The sequence below is a fragment of the Neopelma chrysocephalum genome, unplaced genomic scaffold (genome assembly GCF_003984885.1).
Source record: "Neopelma chrysocephalum unplaced genomic scaffold, ASM398488v2 Primary Assembly neopelma1_72, whole genome shotgun sequence".
Taxonomy (NCBI): Eukaryota; Metazoa; Chordata; class Aves; order Passeriformes; family Pipridae; genus Neopelma; species Neopelma chrysocephalum.
Genome location: NW_020897732.1, coordinates 152,377 through 173,487, shown reverse-complemented (window position 1 = coordinate 173,487; position 21,111 = coordinate 152,377). Strand labels below are relative to the sequence as shown.

At 46.2% G+C, this 21,111-nt stretch overlaps 1 protein-coding gene across 2 annotated transcripts in view; it reads left to right on the top strand.

Moving 5' to 3' along the window:
- The first annotated feature begins 1,077 nt into the window (after positions 1 to 1,077).
- Positions 1,078 to 21,111, top strand: part of MKX (mohawk homeobox) — a 49,630-nt gene continuing 29,596 nt past the window's right edge. The window contains exons 1-5 of one of the 2 annotated variants that reach the window (XM_027686984.1): positions 1,078 to 1,330; positions 1,794 to 2,040; positions 4,035 to 4,194; positions 12,449 to 12,602; positions 13,828 to 14,163. In XM_027686984.1, the coding sequence (XP_027542785.1) occupies positions 1,859 to 2,040; positions 4,035 to 4,194; positions 12,449 to 12,602; positions 13,828 to 14,163 (832 nt within the window). In that variant the 5' untranslated portion in view covers positions 1,078 to 1,330; positions 1,794 to 1,858. Of the gene's footprint in view, positions 1,331 to 1,451; positions 1,581 to 1,793; positions 2,041 to 4,034; positions 4,195 to 12,448; positions 12,603 to 13,827; positions 14,164 to 21,111 lie in introns of those variants that run through there. The other variant, XM_027686983.1, reaches the window with a different exon arrangement.

Below are 21,111 nucleotides of genomic sequence, written 5' to 3'. Positions count from 1 at the left end.
ATGATGGGGTCTCTTTAGTGCATTGCCCTTCTCCACCCTCCCTCCTGCTTCCCTTCAGCAAATGGAGAAATTACAGTCCAGTCGGTGATGCCCGACGCCAAGGTGCCTCTCTCTGCCAGCGACCCTTTCTCCAGTGTGTGTGGCTGTGTGACGTCGCAGAGAGAGTCCGTGACGCCACGTCCCTATGAGGAGGAGTGCGGGGATGGGAGTGAGTCCCAGAAAACACCCCACGGTGGGGCAGAAACGGTGCGGCTGAGCCCGGGGCGAGCGAGGGTTCTCGGACTAGAGCTGCCGCGCCCGCAGCAGGTACCTGCCCCCTCCGTCCCCACCGCTCCAGCGCCGCGCCCGTGGAGAACCGCGCACCCCTCCGCGGTGACCTCTGCAGCCCGGGAAGACGGGCGGGGACAAGGCCAGGGTGATGGGAGGGGGCTAGGGAATACAAGAGGTAGCAGCTATGCCGACTCAGGTCCTTTGGTGTCACACTTGTGGGGACAAGGACAGGGACAGCGATGTGCCACGGAGACCGTGGGGTCGCGCGTGGTGCGCGCACGGGGGGTCCGCGCCGCGCACATCCCGCCGGGCCCGCGGGCGCAGACGGCTGCTCCCCCTTCACTCGCGGCGGTCAAATAACGTCTGAATTACATCCTTGTAAATATTGACTGTGGCCATCTTCTTCGTTTCTGCGCACAGAAAACCGAAATGTTAAGCCCGCCGGGGCCGGGCTGCTGCGCCGGAGGGCGGCGCAGGGTGCGGGGTGTGGAGCAGCGGGGCCGGGGGAGCCGGGGCACATCCGTGGGAGCGGGACGAGGCCCCCGCAGGCATCTCCGGCTACCGAGCATCGCATCCGTGCGAGAGCGCGCTGGCCGCGCCGAGGATGCTAAAGGCAGCGGGCTGTCTCCCCGCTTGGGCTGTGGGCTAATTTATAATCCTTGGGCGGGGAGAAGGGGGGAGAGACGACACACAAGAGAAGACGGAGAAGCGTGGGGGGAGATGTTTCCTGGTATGGCATCATTAAACGCCGGTATTAATGAGTGGCACAGGGCTGCGGCTGCTCCCCGCGTCCCCAACGAGAGTCTCTCCCGCGACCAGCGTGACACTAACCGGTGTCCTCAGCCGCCTTCCCCGGGAGACGCCCCCATACAGACGGTGGACTGCCCAGCCGTGCACTGCCGTCCCCTCGGATGCCCCTGGCCGGACTCCTACCGCCCCTCGACGCACCGCCCCTCGACGCCGCGCTGCCCGGGCGGGCCCCGTGCCCTTGCTGGGGCTGCTGGGGTCCCCTTGCCGGCGGTGACTCCCCCCGGGGATGGGGAGCGGCAGTCCCGACAGTGTGAGTGGCTGCGCGGCGGCTGTGCCTCCGGGCGCCGGCTCTGCGCATTTGGTGGTCGTTAAAAACAATTTGTTTCCCTCCCCGCTTGGGGAGGGGGAAGGGGAAAATCATTCCGGGGGAGGGGAGGGGAAGGGGGGAAAAAAGGAGTGAGAGAGAGAGCAAGCGAGAGAGAAACACCAAACCCACAGAAAACCCGCGCTCCGAACTATTGCGACACGGAGCGAGGAGCGCGACGGAGGCCGGCGGCGAGGTGCGAGTGGGAGCGGGCCGGGTCGAGGGAGCGGGTCGGGGTTGGGTGGGGGGCCGTGGGAGCGGGCCGGGCCGTGGGAGGGGCGGGCCGCCTCCCCCCCGTGGGTGGACAGGCGGCGCCCGGTGCCTCCGCGCTGCCCCCCCCGCCGGCCGCGCCGGGCGGGTCTCGGCGGTTCGGCGCGGCTGCCCGGTCACCGCTGCCGCCTCCCCGCAGCGCACAGCGAGTCCCCGCACCTCGGAGACGGCGGCCAGCACGACGGCGGCCCCCAGCCCCCCACCATGAACACCATCGTCTTCAGCAAGCTCAGCGGCCAGGTGCTTTTCGAGGAGGACGCCAAGGAGCGGGAGCGGAGCGGCCGGCCCTACGTGGGGGTGGTGGAGGGCCCACACCACGCCGAGGTGCTGCTCCCCGACAGCCCGTCCATCAAGGAGAGCCTCAGCCTGCGCAACCGGCGGACAGGGTATGCCGACCGCTCGTCTTCGCGCCGCGCACCGGCTTCGGGGGTGGCCCTGCCTGCCGGCGCTCCCGGCCGCCGCGCCGCCGATGTGGGGTTGCGAGATGGGTTTCTGGCTGGGTCCTCCCCCGCGTTCCCCGATCCGTACTCTCTGGGACTCTCATTCCGCAGCTATGGTGGGAAATTCCGGTAATAGGTGATGCAGGGGCGTCCGATCGGGCTGGAATGTGCCAGACAGAGCTCTCCTGTCCTGCAGCGCTTGACCTCCCCCTCTGCCTCCCAACAAAAACAAACCGGGGACAGCGGGGCTCCACCGGCTTTTTCGGACGCTTCAGGCAATTGAAGTCCCCCAAACAGAGGCGCCAGGCGGGACGTGTGGGACTTGGGGGACGAGGCGGCGGCGGTGCCGTGGCCGCGGTTCGCGTTCGGGGCTGGGGCGGGCGGGCGCTGTGCGGCCCCGGCACTTGTTCCGCCGTCCCCGCGGGTTCGCAGCGCGCCGAGCGAACGGGCAGGAAGGAGCCGCGTTGTCGGTTCGTTCCCAGGGATGGGATTTAGAACAGACTAGCGCGATGCCAGTCAGGAGCTGGGTTAGGTGATGTTAGGATCGGTTTTGCTAAAACGGCAGCTGTGGCTGAGCTGCCTGCGGCTGCTCGCTTTTTTTTTTCTTTTTTTTTCTTTTTTTTCTTCCCTTTTTTTTTTTTGGTGCTGGAGCAGGTGAAATAGACGGTGATCAGAGGACATGCAAGCTCCGGCGCGTTTTCAGCCGTAGCTCGGAGGGTTGAATTGGCGAGTGCTGACCAGACATTTAGGGTCAGTGTCACAAAGTAAAGACCGAGGAGCGCAGTCAGGCGGCTTAGAAAGCGAGGAGCCCCGGGGAGCTGCTTTTACTGCCGAATTTCCACCTTAGCGATTGCATCAGCTGGCCCACCACGTTTTACCGGCGGTGCTGGCCGGGAGGACGCGGGTTGTGTTTCACCGCAATGTCATTGCAGCCGATCGCGGCGGAGCGAGGCTGCCGAGGGAGCCCCGGGCGAGGCAGCGCCTGCGGCCGCTCGGCCCGACCCCGCACGGCCCGGCCCCGCACGGCCCAGCCCCGCACCGCACAGCGGCCCCGCACAGCCCCGGGGCGCCCCCTGTCGCCGCCGCACGGAGCCCCCTCCGTCCCGCGCGGCGCTGCCGCCGGCCCCAGCCCGCCTTTGGCTTTCCCTTCGGATTCCCCCAGTTTTGTTCGCTCACTTTTTATTTTAGGCTGTTTTTTACAGAGGGACCTTTGCCTATTTTTAATTTTTTTTTTCTTTTTAACGGATCCTGTGTTTCGTTATCCCCGATATACGCCGTTTCCCTCGGCAGGCGCGGGGTTCAGCGGGCTGCCTCGCGTCGCTGCCGGCGGCGTTGGCAGCGGCACGCCGGTTCCCCCAGGAACACCGAGGAGAGAAATGACCCGGGAGCTGCTCGGTGCCGCGGGTATCTCTGAATATCACCAGCAAATAAATCCGGGCGGGTGGTCAGGCTCGGCTGACCCCGGGGCAGCGCGCGCCGCAGCCGTGGAGTGCGCGGCCGGGCTGTGCGAGCAAAGCCCCTCTGTAACCAGAATGTCCACACGCCTGGCAGGTGCCGGGCACCACTTTGCACTGGCGGAGCTCTGGCCCCGCCGAAATCCCCGCAGGGCAGGCGCCCGGGCCCGCGGCATTGTCGCGGCCATTCACCCGCTTTGGGTCTGCTCTCCCAGACTCTCCACGGGGAGTTTGGGGAGCTGTGGGCATCGCCTTCTCCTAGCAGCCGGCCGGGCTGAGAGGTGCGGCCGTGAAAGTCCCCGAGCACCTCGTGAGGACGGGGCTCGGATCCCCCGGGTAGGACGCACCCCGAGGCGGGGGCACCCCGCGGACAGGGCGCCCCTACCGCCCTCGCCGGAGCGGCCGCGCAGAGGAGCCCGGGTCCAGACGGGGGGAGCGGGCAGGTGCCCCTTAGCCCCCGCCCTCAGCGCCCCTTCTCCGCGGCAGGGCGCGGCAGAGCGGCGGGAAGGTGCGGCACAAGCGGCAGGCGCTGCAGGACATGGCGCGGCCACTCAAGCAGTGGCTCTACAAGCACCGCGACAACCCATATCCCACCAAGACCGAGAAGATTCTGCTGGCCCTCGGCTCCCAGATGACCCTGGTGCAGGTAAGGAAACCTCTACCACCATCTCTGGAGGCTACTCTGGGGCGTTTCATGGACGGGAGAGACTGGGACAGCGTCAGCCAAAGCTCCTCTGTGAGCTGAGCAAGGGGCAGCGCTGGGTGTCGGGGAGCATTGGTGCAGCCAGCAAGACCAAGGGTCCTGTGTGCATCCTTCCTCCACCCTGCTCAGGGCTCCCCTGGCCCAGGAGGAATGTCTCTCCCAAGTAAGAATTACCACATCTGAGCTATCCTGGCTGGGGAAGTGCTAAAGACAATCAGCAAAAGGTGTGTGCTCGCCCTCCTAGGAATAGATACTCTCATCCTTTCATCTCATTCATAAGTGCAATGAAAATACTTTTGCTTAGTCTTTAAAAATCTTCAGTTAAAAAAAAAAAATCAGTGATGGGAGATTTCAGCACAGAATAGGAATTGCTGAAGAAATTGTAGGAAACTACTCTTTTCCCTTTCAAAAATGGGCTAGGATGAAAACTGTTCTATTGTTCTGATAATAATTGTCATCACCTGTTGCACAGACATTAGCGTTACCATACATGCTGTGTTCAGCGGCTCAGCACACAGTGACTGCGCTTCACAGTCTTGCAGGAATTATCATTGCAGTGTAATTAGATATGGAGAGTAATTGTTTTGCTCTCAGGTAATACTCCCTTGAAATGACTGACAGTTGTCTTGCCGTAAGAGGCATAAAGTTTGCTGCAAATGTTCATAAATCTTAGTTCTTTTTTCTCTTTGCCATCTGGCACTCTATTGAAATATGTGGTTAAATGCTATCAGTTGCCGAGTGATGCTATCTCAGGTCTGGATGCTGAAAAGATTTATGCATCGTGAATAATCAGATTTCCTTACTGCAAGTTACTGCTAGGTGCATAAAATAAAACCCATGTGTTTGCAGGATTGGGTCCTTGGCACTCTGCCTAACACACTATGTGTCACTTTGCAAAGGACACAAAGAGATCAAAATAGCACAAAGTATTAGAAAAAGTGGACTGCTTTTTTGAGTGCTCCTTCAAAAAAACCTATACTATGAACTTCAGTTCTAGCAATGGAAAAATGAAAAACTTTTACACTTTAGTATCTCACGATAAAACTGCTACACTAGAAAAAACACTATAGCTTTGACAAAAATAATATTAATGTCTCAGAAGATGTAATTAAAACAACTTCTCTTGCTTTTAAAAAATTTACATGAAAGGTTTGTTCAGACTTTTAAAAATATGATTGCATAAACACTATACTTTCAATGGCACAATTCAATAGGAGTACTTTATTGGACCAGGGCTTTTTGAATATTCCTTTATTTTTGCATGGGATTTAAAACATACATCCATGTTGGGAGACAATAATATCATCTTGAGGAGTTCTGCTGCTCTTATATAAATGCCTTGGAACGAAGAGACAACGGGAAAAAAACTGATGGTTTTTTGCAGCATTTCTCTCATGGCAGCTTTGATAAATCCTGATGGGGATAAGCTGTATTAGCCTCTATAAAAGCATAAAGTATGCCATGGCCACTACTCAACAGAGTTTTATGATCTACATAAGGTGTAGACTAAAATTGAAAGGACTCAAGGAGGGTTACATTTAGCTCTCTGAGACACCCCCAAACACTCTAGTGAATTTACGCTCGAGCTGAATTTGACCAGCCTCGTTTCTCTGTACTGTAATATTTGAAAGAGCTGTGCAAACAGGCACGTATATCTTCATTTAAAGAAGCACACCATCAAAAAGAAACCCCAGGTGTTTCTGCCATCATTTGGGTACAGTGCTCTTTTAACCCAGGAATACTATCGCATCTATATAAGATGTAAATACATATGTCTGGCACCAGCAGTAATTCCAGAGCCTGGAAGGACAAAACAACACACGCTCCACACCTACTTTTTGGATGCCCAGAAAGAACAAGACTGTAATCCGGATCAAAATTTTTCTTCTCAGAGAATGAGAAAGAGCATGGCTGGCTGTGATCTCAGTCACATAGGGTACATCTGAAACAGCTTCCCTGGAGGCTGTGCTCTTTCGGATGAGTAGTATAACCAAGAGCAGGCTGGGATTGGGCTTCAGTGTCTCTTGGAAAGTTTTGTTTCTGTCCCAGGAGGGGCAGTTTGCAAAAGCATCAACCAGGGTTGCCTGCAAATTGCTTTTCTAATCAAGTAACGTCGTTGGACACTGTTGAAGAACCAGAACTCAGTGTATGATGCTTTGTCTGGGTTATTTGACTTCATGTCCCATATTTCCTACTCTTTTTCCATTTCTCGATGCTGTCCTGTGGTGTTTTTTCCCACAGCTTTCTACTCCTGTGGAGGCAGTTGTCTGCTGACAGCTCCTTCCTCTTTTCAGCATCCCTCGTGTGCTGATTGCCGTTGCAAGCCCTAGGGGAGGCAAAAGATACTGTTGAAAATCACTTTAAGTTTCTGCCACAATGCTGTTTAGAGAATGTATGGTTGGGTTATTTTGTTTTTCTCCGGACTGATGACCTTGGAAAAGATCTTCAGCAGCTGCCCGGAAGATGAGGTTGATCATAGTGATTTTGATAATATAGCCATAACTCTTCTCCCTATGCTTTTCTTTCATCTAATGAACCTTATTCCATTATGTACCATCGGTGCAAAGGAGCTTTTGCAGGACCATTGCAAAGATAAAACCAATTCTTCTGTGAGATGAAGAAGTGAACATCCAGCCCTGTTTTTTACTTTTGTTATTAGGACAGTATTTGCATGTCAAATCTTCCACAACTTTATTTTCATCAGTTTTGCTATCACTCAGTGGGCTGATTTTAAAATAATTTATTCTACCTCTATAATACTTTGGCTTACCCTTCTGTTCCTGGGTGCGGTGGGACAGCAAGTGGACTATTCCAGCTGCATGTCCAACTGCACTGCTGAAGAAAAGTCAGAGTCTTTCAAGGAGGTAGGATTTTGCAGGAATCATAAATCATCTTGTTTCTTAAGTTGTAGTAGCAAAACCTGGGGCAAATTCTGGGCCGACTTACTCCTGCACAGGCCAACAAGGTCTTTGGGAGTCCTCAAGGCCAATGTTATTGCAGATTTCAGTCCAACAGTCCAAAGTTTTCTACTTCCATAACTGCCAAAGCAGGAAACCAAAAAAGCAATATAGTTTGAAAAAGCATTTTATGTTTTACTCCAATTAGATTCCAATTCAGAATCCAATAATTTGTCCTATTAATATGCTACATTTTCATTTGTATTATTACCACACTGTTTGATTTATTTCATTTTAAATTTTGGTTTAGATATTCTTGTGAAATAAAAAAGAAAAATGGCTGTATATTCCTTCCAGAAAGAAATATGAATGGGTGTATTGTTGAAGAGAAGGTTTTTCAATATGAGGATTAATCTATTGGTCATGTGCTGCTATGGATTTAATAGTATTCAGATTTATAAAAGCATATCTGGATTACTGTAGGAGGAGAATCGCTTGATGTCTGTTCCTTTACTGAAACTTTGGCTACTCTTAAGCAGTGAAGCAGAACAAATTACAATAAAAATTAAGAAGTCTCTTCTGAAGTATAGCCAAAGGGTCAATATTTCACGATGCCGATGTAAGTACCTGATGCTCTTTGGGAACAACTGAGTTGCTGTAAAAAAATGAATGCTGGAAAGAACATCTATTGTCATTCCTCTTGGCTTTTGTCTTTTTACTTCTTGAAGAACTACATGATCCTTACTTTACCAGAATAGTGAATTTCATCATGTATGTTTTTCAAGATACTTGATTCTTGGGAGGTTTCTATGACAAAGATTTTCTCACTGGCTTGTATGTAAATCATTGTTTTGGGGGTTTTATTATTTTTGGAGGTCACAGTAATGTAACTTGGGACTATGGTAAAGGATGGACATTTTTGGCAGTTTGGTTGTTTCTTTTTGCAATAGTTTAGGTAAATGTGGTGCAAACAGGCATTTGTTGTGAGTGGGAACTACAGCTGTAGGCATGCAGCTTTTAAAAGACTACATGGATAGATAATGTAACATTTTGAAATTAGTGACAAAACTGTTCTTGGCTTTAAAGGAGCCAGGAACAGCCTATAATAACACAGGTGATGGCTGGGGGTCAGAATGAAGGTGCTGTCTGGTACAACCTCTTCCAGTTTGCACGCCTGGAGGTATTCCCCTACTGAAGAGTGTGAGAGGTGTCGAATCTTGTGATGTCTTAAAAACCAAGATCTTCCAGCAACAAGGCTGGAAAGCACCTAGAGATACCACATCATAGATTTAGCCAAAAAATCTCTTAAATGGATTTGCCTAACTTTCCTCCAGCTTTATTGTAATGGCCAGTCTTCGCGAACGAAGATTTGGGGAAAGGTCTTTTACCTTTCCAGCCTGCGCAATGGATTTTTTAGGTGAGACAGAGCCTGCGCTGAACTGAGCCCACCCTTTAATCCTAAGGTTCATCTGCCGGGGCCAAGCAAGCTTGGACAATGGCAGTGAGGTCCTCAGGACGTAGGTTTGTTTAGAGTGACCTTCTCATAGATGGATGGCCTCACAGGGCTAACGGGCTCCATCTGCCCGGGGGGACTGGGATTCGAACCTGGGTCGCAGCGGTGAGAGTCCCGCATGCTAACCACTAGGCCACCAGGGGTCCCCCAGCTTTATTGAGCCTTGTTGTAATTGCATTTGGGATAAGAGTATCTGGAATGAATTTGCTGCTTTGTGCTTTAGAAGAAGGCTTCTCTTCTAAAAACTGACTTGGGGTTCTTTCAGAATTATAGGATCATTTAGGTTGGAAAAGACCTTTAAGATCATCAAGCCCAGCTGTTAACCCAGCACTGCCAAGTCCACTGCTAAACCATGTCCTTAAGCACCATGTCTGTACTTCTGTTAAATATCTCCAGGGATGGTGACTCAACCATGGTAACTTCCCTAGGCAGCCTACTCCAGTGTCTGAGAACTCTTTCTGTAAAGAAATTTTTCCTAACATCCAATCTAAACCTTCCATGATTCAACCTGAGGCCATTTTCTCTTGTCCTATGACTTGTCACTTGGGAGAAGAGACCAACCCCCACGTTGCTACAGTCTCCTTTCAAGTAGTTGTAAAGAGCAATAAGGTCTCCCCTGAGCCTACTTTTCTCCAGACTAAACACTCCCAGCTCTCTCAGCTGCTCCTCATCAGACTTGTGCTCCAGACCCTTCACCAGCTCTATTGCTCTTCTCTGGAGGTGCTCCAGCACCTCAATGTCTTTCTTGAAGTGAGGGGCCCAGAACTGAACACAGGGTTTGAGGTGCGGCCTCATCAGTGCTGAGTACAAGGGAACAATCGCTGACCATCTTGGCCCCCTGGGCACTGCCAACTCATGTTTGGCTGCTGTCAACCAGCACCCTGAGATCCTTTTCCAACCACTCTTCCCCCAGCCTGTAGTGCTGCCTAGGGTTGTTGTGACTGAAGGGAACTTCATCTTTTTGAACCTCCTACCATTGGCCTTGGCCCATTCATCCAACCTTTTCATATCCCACTGCAGAGCCCTCCTGCCCTCCAGAACATCAACCTTCCCACCCAACTTGGTGTGTCTGCAAAATGACTGAGGGTGCCCTTGATCCCCTTGTCCATATCATTAATAAAGATACAGAACTGGCCCCAACTGAGCCCCAGGGAGCACCACTGGTGACCAGCTGCCAGCTGGATGTAACTCCATTCACCAACACTCTCTGGGCCCACCCATCCAGACAGTTTTCTACCCAGCAAAGAGCACCCTTGGCCAAGCCATGTGCAGCCAGTTTCTCCAGGAGAACACTGTGGGAAACTGTGTCAAAGGCTTTACTAAGGTCCAGGCAGACACATCCACAGCCTTTCCCTCATCCACTAAGTGGGTCCCCTTGTCATAGAAGATCAGGTTGGTGAAGGAGGACCTTCCTTTCACAAATCCATGCTGGCTGGGCCTGATCCCATGATTGTCCTGTACATGCTGTGTGATGGCACTTAAGATGATCTGCTTCATAAAGAGCAGGAGGACAAGGTGCAGTATATTTATCTCATTATGAGATAATGATCAAATACTACTATTTCCTTCTCTCATGGCAGAAGACTTAAAATATGACTCATCTTTTCATACTGATATGCAGAAAGCAAAGCATTGGCATGGGAAGAATGAGCGCTAAATAAACCAAGAGTACCATGCAGAAATCACTCTGCTAAATTTAATTGCTTTTCTGTATGAGTCACGCTAATACTACCCTATCTTTCTTCTTTGTACATGGCACTTCACTGATGAAATATTTCCATCTGTAATGAAATGCAGCATAATGAAATCTTTCTTGTGAGAGGTTGGAAAGCTGTCAGTTTTGTAAAATGCTGCAGTAACTGCTATCGTGTTCAGTGAGACCCTGGATTGATCCATCTCTATTGTTAGTACTTGATTTCAGAGTTAACACTAGGTCATATGGTAGCCAGGTGACTGCTGCTTCAGCTAAGAAGTCTGGAGTGAGTTTGTTAACAGCACCAGAAAGTGCATGGATTCCAGCTCACCCTTTCTCATTTACTATAAAAATTACTGTGTCAATATGATGAATACAAGCAAGTAGCCTTGGAAGAGAATGAAAATTGCTTACTCTGCCAGCTACAGTTTTGGTCTTCTAACCTGTCATAGTAAACTACATGGCTTGTAAAGTTATGTGTTTGGCATTTGAGCGCTGATCCAGGACTCACTGTATTTTCAGTGGAACCCTCTTTCATGTAAATGTGATTTAAAGTAAAATCCAAGTGACAGGCTTAGGGCACCACTGCTGAGTTCTGGGTGTGACTCTGAGCTGAAACCTTGTTTTTCCTTCAAGCAGATAGTGCTTATTTTTCTTCTAATCGCCCTAGAAGGGATTATTGATCGATCCAGAATCATTAGAGAGATACTTCTGTGTGATTTATACAATCTAAGCTACAATAGACAGATGACAATACTATGGCCAAAATCCAACAGTGAGATCTACCATTTGGCTGTCTGTTCAGTGGGGTAGCATGTATTAATAAAACATGTGTTAACTTGCTTTGCAGGTTATCGCAAATTAAATGATATGATCATTCCCAGGTAGTGGTCTTGATTTCTCTGTGTGTGTGTTCACAACACAAAGATGTGAGTGGGGCTATAGGCTCCCAACATTCTTTACGTTCTCCATTGCAAGTAATGCTACTCTGCCTCCTTCTTGCAGAGGTCATGTCAAAATACACTTATTACTTCAAGGAGTAGATAGCACTTTTAAGACTTATCATTAAAAAATATTGTTAGAGTGTAAGTAGCTTGCCTCTGCTCTTGCTGGTAGTAAAATTATGGTAATGTCACTCTGTCAGTATTTTCTGTTTTATATAATTTTAAGTTACAGTAGAATCAAGGCCAGCATTTTCTTAGGTGTGCTTTCGTGCAAAGTCACTGCGAGTACATGCATCCTCTTTGGTGGTTTGATTAGTATTGCTGGCACAGAAGAGTAGACTGTGCCTTTTCACTTGTTCAGTGCCTAAAACACTGTGAAATCCTTGTGTTTGAGCCTGACTTTGTGGTGACCCTGTATGCTAAAAGGATACTAACATATATCCATTTTGCTCTGTCAAACTCCAGAAAACTCTCTGCAGCTGGGAAGGAAGACAAACCAGACTATTGTTTAGTAGTCACCTTCTGAGGAATCTGCATCTTCACTGGTTTTTAGGGTGTACACAACAAAAAGAGTTAATAAAACCTGCTGCTCTGAAGAGCACATGGTTGATTTCTGCAGTGACTCTAAGTACGTTGTACTCTGTGTAAGACTTTCCTGATACCCCCTGTTTGTCAGACATACAGTACAAGAGAGAATTTGGGCTTTTATATATACAGAATCAGAATGAGTTTTTCTGTTCAACAGCCTTATTGTAGCCTGTATAAATGTCAAAGGAAATTACTGAATATTAGATATTATTTTTAATTTAGGATGTTAGTAGTATGTTGAAGGTTCATATTGAAAGTTCAAGGCATTATCTTTAAAATAAAAAAAAAATTAAAATTAAATATAAACTTAGTATTTATGACTCCTTAATTGAAACCTTGCAATAATGTGGTTTTGCTAACACTTGTGAAGGGTGAGAAGCCTGAACCTGCCTTCTTGTTTGAGGTTCCTGCTCTGCTCAGTGATCATTTCATGGGCTTTTTTTCTTATTTCTCTTGTTTGCCATTTCCTTGAAGCATACATAGAACTCATGAAAATTCTAAGGGTTGGATTTGTTTATTTGTGTAATTTTCAAAGGAAACTAATACACTCATTTGTATGCAGGTATCAAACTGGTTTGCCAATGCAAGACGTCGCCTGAAGAACACTGTCAGGCAACCAGACCTTAGCTGGGCTTTACGAATAAAACTGTACAACAAATATGTTCAAGGAAATGCTGAACGACTCAGCGTGAGCAGCGATGACTCATGCTCTGAAGGTTTGTTGATGCTCTTTTTATCAATTTTAAATGGACTAAAATATATTTAGAAAGTATCAGATACCCTAAGTTAGCTCTAATTTTTAATCACAAAACACCCTTAGTGGATCCACCTTTACTTTTTTTGAGAATTAGGTGCCTTTTTTGGATCCCGCCAACTATGCAGCCTTGCAAAGCGGGATTGTGTAAGTTATTCAAGGTGGCAATCTGGCTGCATGTTATTATATTTCATCGTTACTAGACAGATAATTGTTAGTTCATTAGATTCTACAAGTCTATTCCTTTAATCTGCATTGAAGGAAAAAATTAATTACATTTGTTGGTATAAAGAAATGAGAAATCACTTGACTGTTACTGTCCTTGATGGGAGGGCTATAGCAATATCATGTCATTAAAAGGAGAATCTGATTAACAAGAGAATCTGATTAACTTTGATGGAGCTTATTAGATGGTAGACTGAATATTACTGTTATTTATTTTATGTATTTTGCCAGCAAATGTTTTCCATAAAAGATGCACTGAAATTCTTTCTTATTCAAATTAGCAAATGCAAGATTTACTTTTTTAAAATGCTCTATATTTTTTATAGAACATTTGTATTAATTAGGTGTGTAGATACTTTTATCAGGCAGTTGTGACACGGAGATACAAGGACAGGAACAAATGCTACAGAACATTGTCAGAAATCTGTATGTGAATTTTTAGAAGAATACATATCAATTTGCACTCAGTTGCAAATATGTTTGTTCCAATTTCAGTCTGTACTCACATTTCTTTTGTATGCACTTCCCGTGAAAAGATTGGTTGCAGGACAATTAAAAGAGTACAGTTTAGGCAAATGCACCTAAATATGATATGGTATTCAGGAGAACCAAATTTCAAGTAATGATAGTAAGAATTCATTTTATTTACACATATTTTTAAACGCTTGTCATTGTTTAGGGCACTTTTCATTTTTTTTCTACTTGCCTTGTGTTACTCATGAACAAATTAGACTCAAAGACTGTTTTGTACAGCTAATTAATTTAGAATAGCTGGAGCATCTGAGAACCATGGGAACTACTACGAGCAAAGTATGAAAAGAAGAAAATGAAAATCAGTGTCCAATGCTGAAGTTGTTTTCTCATTCTAGTTATATTTATCACAATTCAAAACAGGTAGAGAAGGCCTTGTGTTAAATATTAGGTATTTAGTGTATTACTGTATCTTTATTCTTTTGTTTCAGATGGAGAAAATCCTCCAAGAAACCATATGAATGAAGGGGGATATAATAAACCAGTTCATCACGCTGTGATTAAAACTGAAAGTTCAGTAATAAAAACAGGAGTGAGACCAGAAACAAGTGCCAATGAGGATTACGTGTCACCCCCCAAATACAAAAGCAGCTTATTGAATCGTTACCTAAATGACTCACTGAGACATGTCATGGCTACTAATGCAGCTATGATGGAAAAAACAAGGCAAAGGAATCACTCCGGCTCATTTAGTTCCAATGAATTTGAGGAAGAACTGGTGTCTCCGTCATCATCAGAGACAGAAGGCAATTTTGTCTATCGGACAGGTAAGGGATTTTTTTCTACCTCATTTCTGATACAGCCAGCTTTAGTAGATGGTGTTACCTGGAATGAGTGTCACATGATTGTGCCTTTTATGAGGCTTCTGTCCATCCTCTCATATGGCGGTGGATAATTCCCGCCTATCCTCTTGCATGAGAGTAGGTCACTCCTGTCTGTCCTCTGGTATCAGGGTGGATAAATCCTGTCCACCCTGTCATTCTCTGGAGAAGTTCTGCCTGCAGATTACAGTTAAGTTCTGCTATTGACCATTAGTGAAGCTGGTTTGCTTTTTGAGTGGAGCAATGGGTATGATTTTAGAAATGACACAGACCATTTTTGTCAGCACTAAGACAATCCTAAAGAAGGAGAAAACTCTTGAGCATTCTATTACAATAAGGGAGGACTAGGGGAGGACTGAAGCACTCCATGGCCCCAGCTGGGAGGAAGAGAAGGGCTTTGAAATTTCAAGGTGGCTGTTTGTGACACTTACATGAGTCATATGTCCCTCGATGGAGTGCAGGGAAACACCTCTCCCTGTTGTACAGCATCTGTTCTGTCCTCAGAGTGTTTGTCTGGTGTGTGGCCCCTTGCTGCTCACGCATCTCTTGAATACATGGATTAGACTAATTTCGGCATTACTCTGCAGACCCAGTGCGCTGAGCTAAGGCCACAGACTTGGCCATTAAATACCTTGCCTTGATGTTTTTTTGAAGGGTCACACATACTTTATTATTTTAATCTTATCAATAAAAACTTAAAAGTGTGATTTAATATCATCTGCTATGTTACCACTCAGAGGAAGGCACGTGGGGTGCCTGGTTCATGCCAGTAAATTGCTCTAAATCAGGATTTGCTCAGGTCCATGTGGGACAGAGAGTGCTGGAAAGCTCCTCTTGTGAAGCTTCTTTTGTGTTTCTTTGGGACGTAAGGCAAAATAAAATTTTAATTTTGAAAAAAAATGAAGTTTTGCATCCCAGTCTCCAAGGGTCTCCATGAGCGTCTCGAGATTTCAACTCATTGCAGTAGCCCTACGTGTTGTCCTGGGGGCTTTCTTGGCACGTTATTCTGCCAGGGGCCACCCTGTGAGCAGGGTGGGATGGATATTGATGAAAAGTACTGGAGGACTTTGCACTGAAGTTAATACAGATTTAGATTTTGTACTTGGTTCCCCTTGGCTTCCCTGGCAGGCAGGTTCAGGTGCCTTTGCAACTTCTCAAGTTTGCAGCCTTTGCTCTCTTTTTTCTGGCACGTTTCCTGTCATTTTTTCTTTTGTCCATGTTGAGGGGCCACAAGGATTTCAGGAGGCTGAGTTTCATGATGGGGGTAGGAGGACATTTGTGCGTGTAGGTTGTCAGGGATGACCAAGGAGCGAGTGGGGGTCCCATAAAGATATGGGATCTCATGGGGAGCAAGAATAGTGCATGCACAATTAGTAAGTTTCAAAATTAACACTCTCTGTTCATTTAACTTTTTTTTTCTCAACATACCAAATACATTTGGTCTGCATTACAGGCGTCTTGTCTGCCAAGTTTTATTTTTAAGTGAAAAGTTACTCAAGAACAGATGCAGCAGCTCAGATATGTAAACTTATGTTTTTCTGTACTTTATACTGTAACCTAAAAATGGACACAATGGACACAATGACTTTTTAAAATTTGTAATAAATTTGCCACTGTATTAAGTTGTTCTTGACAAGGTTCAAACTGCACTGAAAAATATGGTCATTAATGTGAAGGCTGAAACAGGCACTCTGTAACTGTGTAAGTTCACAAGCTGTGCTGTAATGACTAAAAACTAGTATAATTGTCCTTAAGTTCATAAGTGACATTCCTGGAACTGCTCTTGAGATCGTATTTAAGTCAGTTCCTAAATAGCTTCCTTAAAGTTTGGAAGCGCTATTGCCTTTAATGAAAACACACCAGCAGCTCTCAGGATATAGTTTTATTGTTTTTGCACTTCAAAAGCAGACAAGCAGTAATCTGCATATAGAAAGAAAAAGATCATGTGTATGCACAATATTATTTGCTATATCCTTCCTATGCATCTGTGTACATTCAGGAAATAATAGGTACAAATGGGCTTTTTTCAGCTACAAGATTACAGTCCCATTAATGATATTGTAACATGCAGGAATTAAGCCCTTCATGAACAAAGCATATATTTTCAAGTTATCATCCATTTATGAAACCTACTTTCAAACGGATTAAATTATCCACGATTGTTAGGTAAGGAGTGATTAATAAGGATGATTTTTTTTTTTAATGTTTTTTCTCTGTAATTTGAATACCTGGGATAGGAGTTCTCAGTGCAGTCGTGTAGCAGACCTTTATGTGTGTTCTCAAAAATAACTGTAATCCATTTTGGTTAAGCAAATTAACAGAGTCTGACTGTACCACTCTTAACTTCCTGAAAGTGGCAAGTGTATTTTTGAGTGGGATATCACCACTTGCAAGGAGCTCCCCATGACAATTTTTTGTTGAATGAAACAGCTAATTTTTAACACAAAGGAGCTGATGCAGGATGGTGAAATCCCTACTAGATGTTTTAGTTTATGAAGACATTTTAAGCAGTATTTCAAAAAGTACAGAGTGAAAACTGATTGATGTTTTATTTTTGAGAAATGTTTGGCAAGGCTGTTGTGTTCCTAAGGACCGGCAGTCATCAGAGTTGAAGCAAATTCTTTATTGTGGTTCCCTGGAAAAGTAACTTTTCATAGCAGATCATGAGTAGAAAGCTGTGTCTGGTTCTGGTTATGGGCCCAGGTACATCAGTGTGTCTGGAGCTACTTCACTCTCCCAGTGCCCAGGGTCAGCGTGGCCACGTGTGTCTCAATAGCCTGCGCCAAATTAACAGGGTGCAAGTGCAGTGTCCAATAACAAAAACAAGAAATTGCAGTTTAAAGTTTATAAGGAAAACGGGATGTAGAGTTTCCCATTTCAGTCATTAACATGCTTATAAACACGGGACCATATGCTACTCCAGCTTCATGCAACTGGGAAATCCCACATAAAGATCAAGGACGAGCTGTATAACTGACTGTCAGCAGAGCGGCCTCATTTTATACCTCCACACAATTATTGTGAGGTCGTGGGAAGTGGCTTCAGTGCTGGGGCAGGAGCAGCAAACCCTGAGCTGGAGCCCTTGCAGGTGCAGTGCCCACGCTGCCATCTCTCCCAGCCTCTGGCCTGGGGAGCGGGAGGTGGCGCAGGTGGACGGAGCAGGGAGAACAGAGCAGCCGGGAAAGAGTCAAGGCGTGCTCGGATATGTCACACGTGTGAGTGTTTCTGTCGTAAGTTGATACGCTTATAGCATACACAAATGTGTTCACTTAAGGCAGAAAATTACAGTTCAGATTAATCCTAGTGCAGGTATAATATATAAATATATATAATTGGTCAAATACGTGTCTTAAACTGACCACTGAAAGGCTTGTTTCAGTGTTTTTGTTTAGTTAAAAATCCATGTTGGAGAACCAGTTTTCATTAACTCCTTGGCATGCTGTCACTCACAGCAGGTTCTCTGTGTGACAGGAATAACTGAAACCAGACTTGCCTATCTGTATTTGTTGTACAAATACTCACAGAAACAACAGTCTGACTGCAACAAGCACTCCAGAAATCTACCAGGAAAAGATCTAGTAATGTTTGTAGTGAGGCTGAACACGAATCTAAAGCAGCAGCGTCAGTCTTTGGTTTACGGATCACTAAAATGCTGACTTTTCTGTAATCACGCTGCAGTGCTCCCTGAGTACCCTAACGCCAGTCACCTGCAGGAACAAAATGTTCTGCATCATTATAGCACAAGGAAATGAAAAATTCCCAACTTTCTGGGATATCGCTGTCTAGTGAAGAAAGCAAAAATTAAAACGAGAAAAAGGGACAAAATGGCAGGACAGGGAGTCCTTTTTCTGTAGGCAGATTTTTCATTGATTTCACTTTATGTTACTTAGCACAGTAGAAAAGCCAGAACAAATAAAAATGGTGAGGAAAGTAAAGACTTGCAGGCCTGGAAAGGAGGATGGCTTTTAAACAAACTCTTGAATGACTGGCTGATTTTTGAAGGTGTTTGATCTCTATTTTTAGATGTTTATACTCAGGAGTGTGCTCTGTTTCTGATGTTTTCATTACTACTGCCTTTTCCTTTCCTCTTGCCTTCCTTTCTTTCTTCCATTTGAATCCTGCAAAGCTGGTGATTTATAAACCATGATGCTAGGTCGTTTACGACAGCACGCTGAGCACCTCTGATGAGACCCTCACTGTAGGATCAGGCCCACATTCCCTCAGAGCACTTAAATGTAAGGGTGTAGCCATGCACATAAGTACTATAGTGAGACACATACAAGCTGCAGAACAGTGCTATGATTTTGTGTGGTCCTTGCCAACTTTTCCTTGCAATTTAACATTTTTAGAAATTAACATGTAATTTAAAAATGAGCTATAAAGTTTGAAAGCATAATATGAACACAATGGAACCTGTTTTCAGAAACAACTCAAGGGACCTGCAAAAACTGCTCATACCAGTGACTTTTGCAAGTTTGATCTAAACGGTGCTGGAGGCCTTGGGGATACTTTGAAATAAATGGTAACCTGGGAGAGCTGAAGGAGGTCCTTGTTGCAGATCCTAATGTCATCCAGAAGTGAAATGGAAAAGGTGAATGTCAAGTACAGCATTAAATGCACACAGCAGCATAACTGCAATTTGAAGGTTACAGAGTTAGGATCATATTTCTGCAGGAATTTTATTATTACGTGACCTGGTTCGTCAACACTAAAATAGCATGGAATTGAGAATTGAGGAGAAGATTGTGTTTAATTTACTGTTCTGTTGTTTTTTCTGAAGAAAGATTAAAAGGAAGTGGCTTTACTACACGGGAAGTGTCAGGTTTAATATACCAGATGCGATAGCCCAAACTTGGAGAATTTAAGGATCCTACCTGCTCCCTGCTCGTTAAGTTTTGTTCATGTTTTGCATTTCTTTCAGTTTGAACAGCAAAATAGGTTTTAATTCTCTTTAGTTTCTCAGTATTTGAGCTACAAAGGGAATGGGTCAGGATTATTTCCACAGGACCCTGAAAAACAGTTCTTCATCAAAACTGAATCTTTTTTGTGGGGAGGTAGCGGTTCCGACCTCTGAGGTGGGGCAACAAAGGAAGAGAGCATTGAGCAGGCTGGGAACAACAACGGCTGGGGGCAGAGCACCCTCCCAAAAGCCTGGGCACCCAGGGACTGCCAGCAATCAAGGAAGAGCATTGCCTGGAGCCAGCCGTGCTGGGAGGGGAAGTGGCGCTCCCGGCACTGTCAATTTTCTGTGTCATTTCTCTCCACTTCCTGCTTTTAGTGGTTCATTTTGTGGAAAAAAAGAGTATTTGTTTTCTCACAGGTGCTGGGTGCAAAAACTGTGCATCCTTGTTTTGCCTGTTTATTTTCAGATGCAAATGACTATGAATGTTCAGGGATTTTATTTTTTTTTCCTTTAAACCCAAAATGTTAAAGATTCCAGAGACTGGGCTCTGTGCAGGCCAGATGTGCTTCAAGTAACAGCATGTTTGTGGCTATTCTATAATTCAGGTATAATTGCTGTGGAGACCCCACAGAGCAGAGGGGGGCTGTGGGCACCTCTTCTGGCTTTGCTTCTGTTGATGTCATGGCAAATTTTCTGCATACTTCAGTAAAAACTGTCTGGAGACAGTTGTTTGGCTGGAGAGGATTTTCATGAAATCAGCTTGATTCAGAGCAGCACGTCTCAGGACTCCTGACAGCTTTATCATCGCAGAGAATTAGATGTTCTTGCATGAATGATTTGAAATGGAAAAGATTACAACATCTGACCGAAAAATCAGAAACACCAGAAAAATCAGGGCATCAGCCATGTTTCCATGGCCACAGGTTGTCGCTGCCCGTGCTGGTGCAGCAAGCCCGCCTTTTTTTCTCCAAGACCATTAAAATTTTCCCAATGCAAATGTTCACATCAGTGGCCAAAAAAGCAGCAGACCCCTGTGCTTGCCCAAGACCTCTCTCAGACACAGCAGGAAAAATGTGTGGTGCTGTCACCAATTGCTAAAAAACTACATATTTTTATAGTCCTCTTTGGAGTTAGTCAATGCTCCAGGCCTCAGCAAAGGCTGTTCCCTGGCCAACCTCAAGCCTCATTCGTTTAGTGAAGGTGTTTTCAAAGGGAAAAAAATATTTATCCCCATTTTCCCATTGTTCTAAACGTCTTCAGAATTATGCTTGGTCTTAAAACCTGGGGCCAGCCCAAATGTGAATGTTTCAGGAAATTATGTGCATGGAAAAGCACATGATCATAAATCAGACTGTTTTCCAGTTTTAACTGTAGACTGCATGGTTAGTAATGAATATAATAGGGAAATTAGTTAGAAAATTAGCAGTTAATTTGAGGAGTATTTAAAGAGTGTGTGAAACTACAGCTTGGGAAAACTCATTTAGTGAAATGGATTTGATTCTGTCTCCCCTTCTAGTGCCTGAGCAGGATTTTCCCCAGTAGCCAAATTTGTGTGCCGATCAGAAACAGCAGAAATGCCAGGCTCCCATGCTGCCTTGCCGTGGCTTCTGCACTGATTCAGAGGTTCCTCAGCCCTGCAAACACCGACCAGCTGCCACCACTGCCTCTGTGAATGGCTGCATGTGTTGCACAAGGAAACACTGTTCAAACGAGCAGGGCAGAGGGGGGCTCGGGGGAGATAATGAGATGAGGTATCCAAGCAATACACCAGCTCGAGCAAGCAGCAGAAAGCCCTGGACACTGGTGCAGCAGCCCTGGTGCAACAGCCAGGGATGGAGCGGGGCAGCACCAGGCAGAAGAAATGGTTTGCATCCCATGGGTTGTCCCCATAGCCTGGTTGCCTTGTGATGCCCCGTGCTGCCTTGATGTGCATGCAGAGTGGCCCTGCCACTGCACCTGTACCCCAATATGCTTCTGAGGGCACAAAGGAG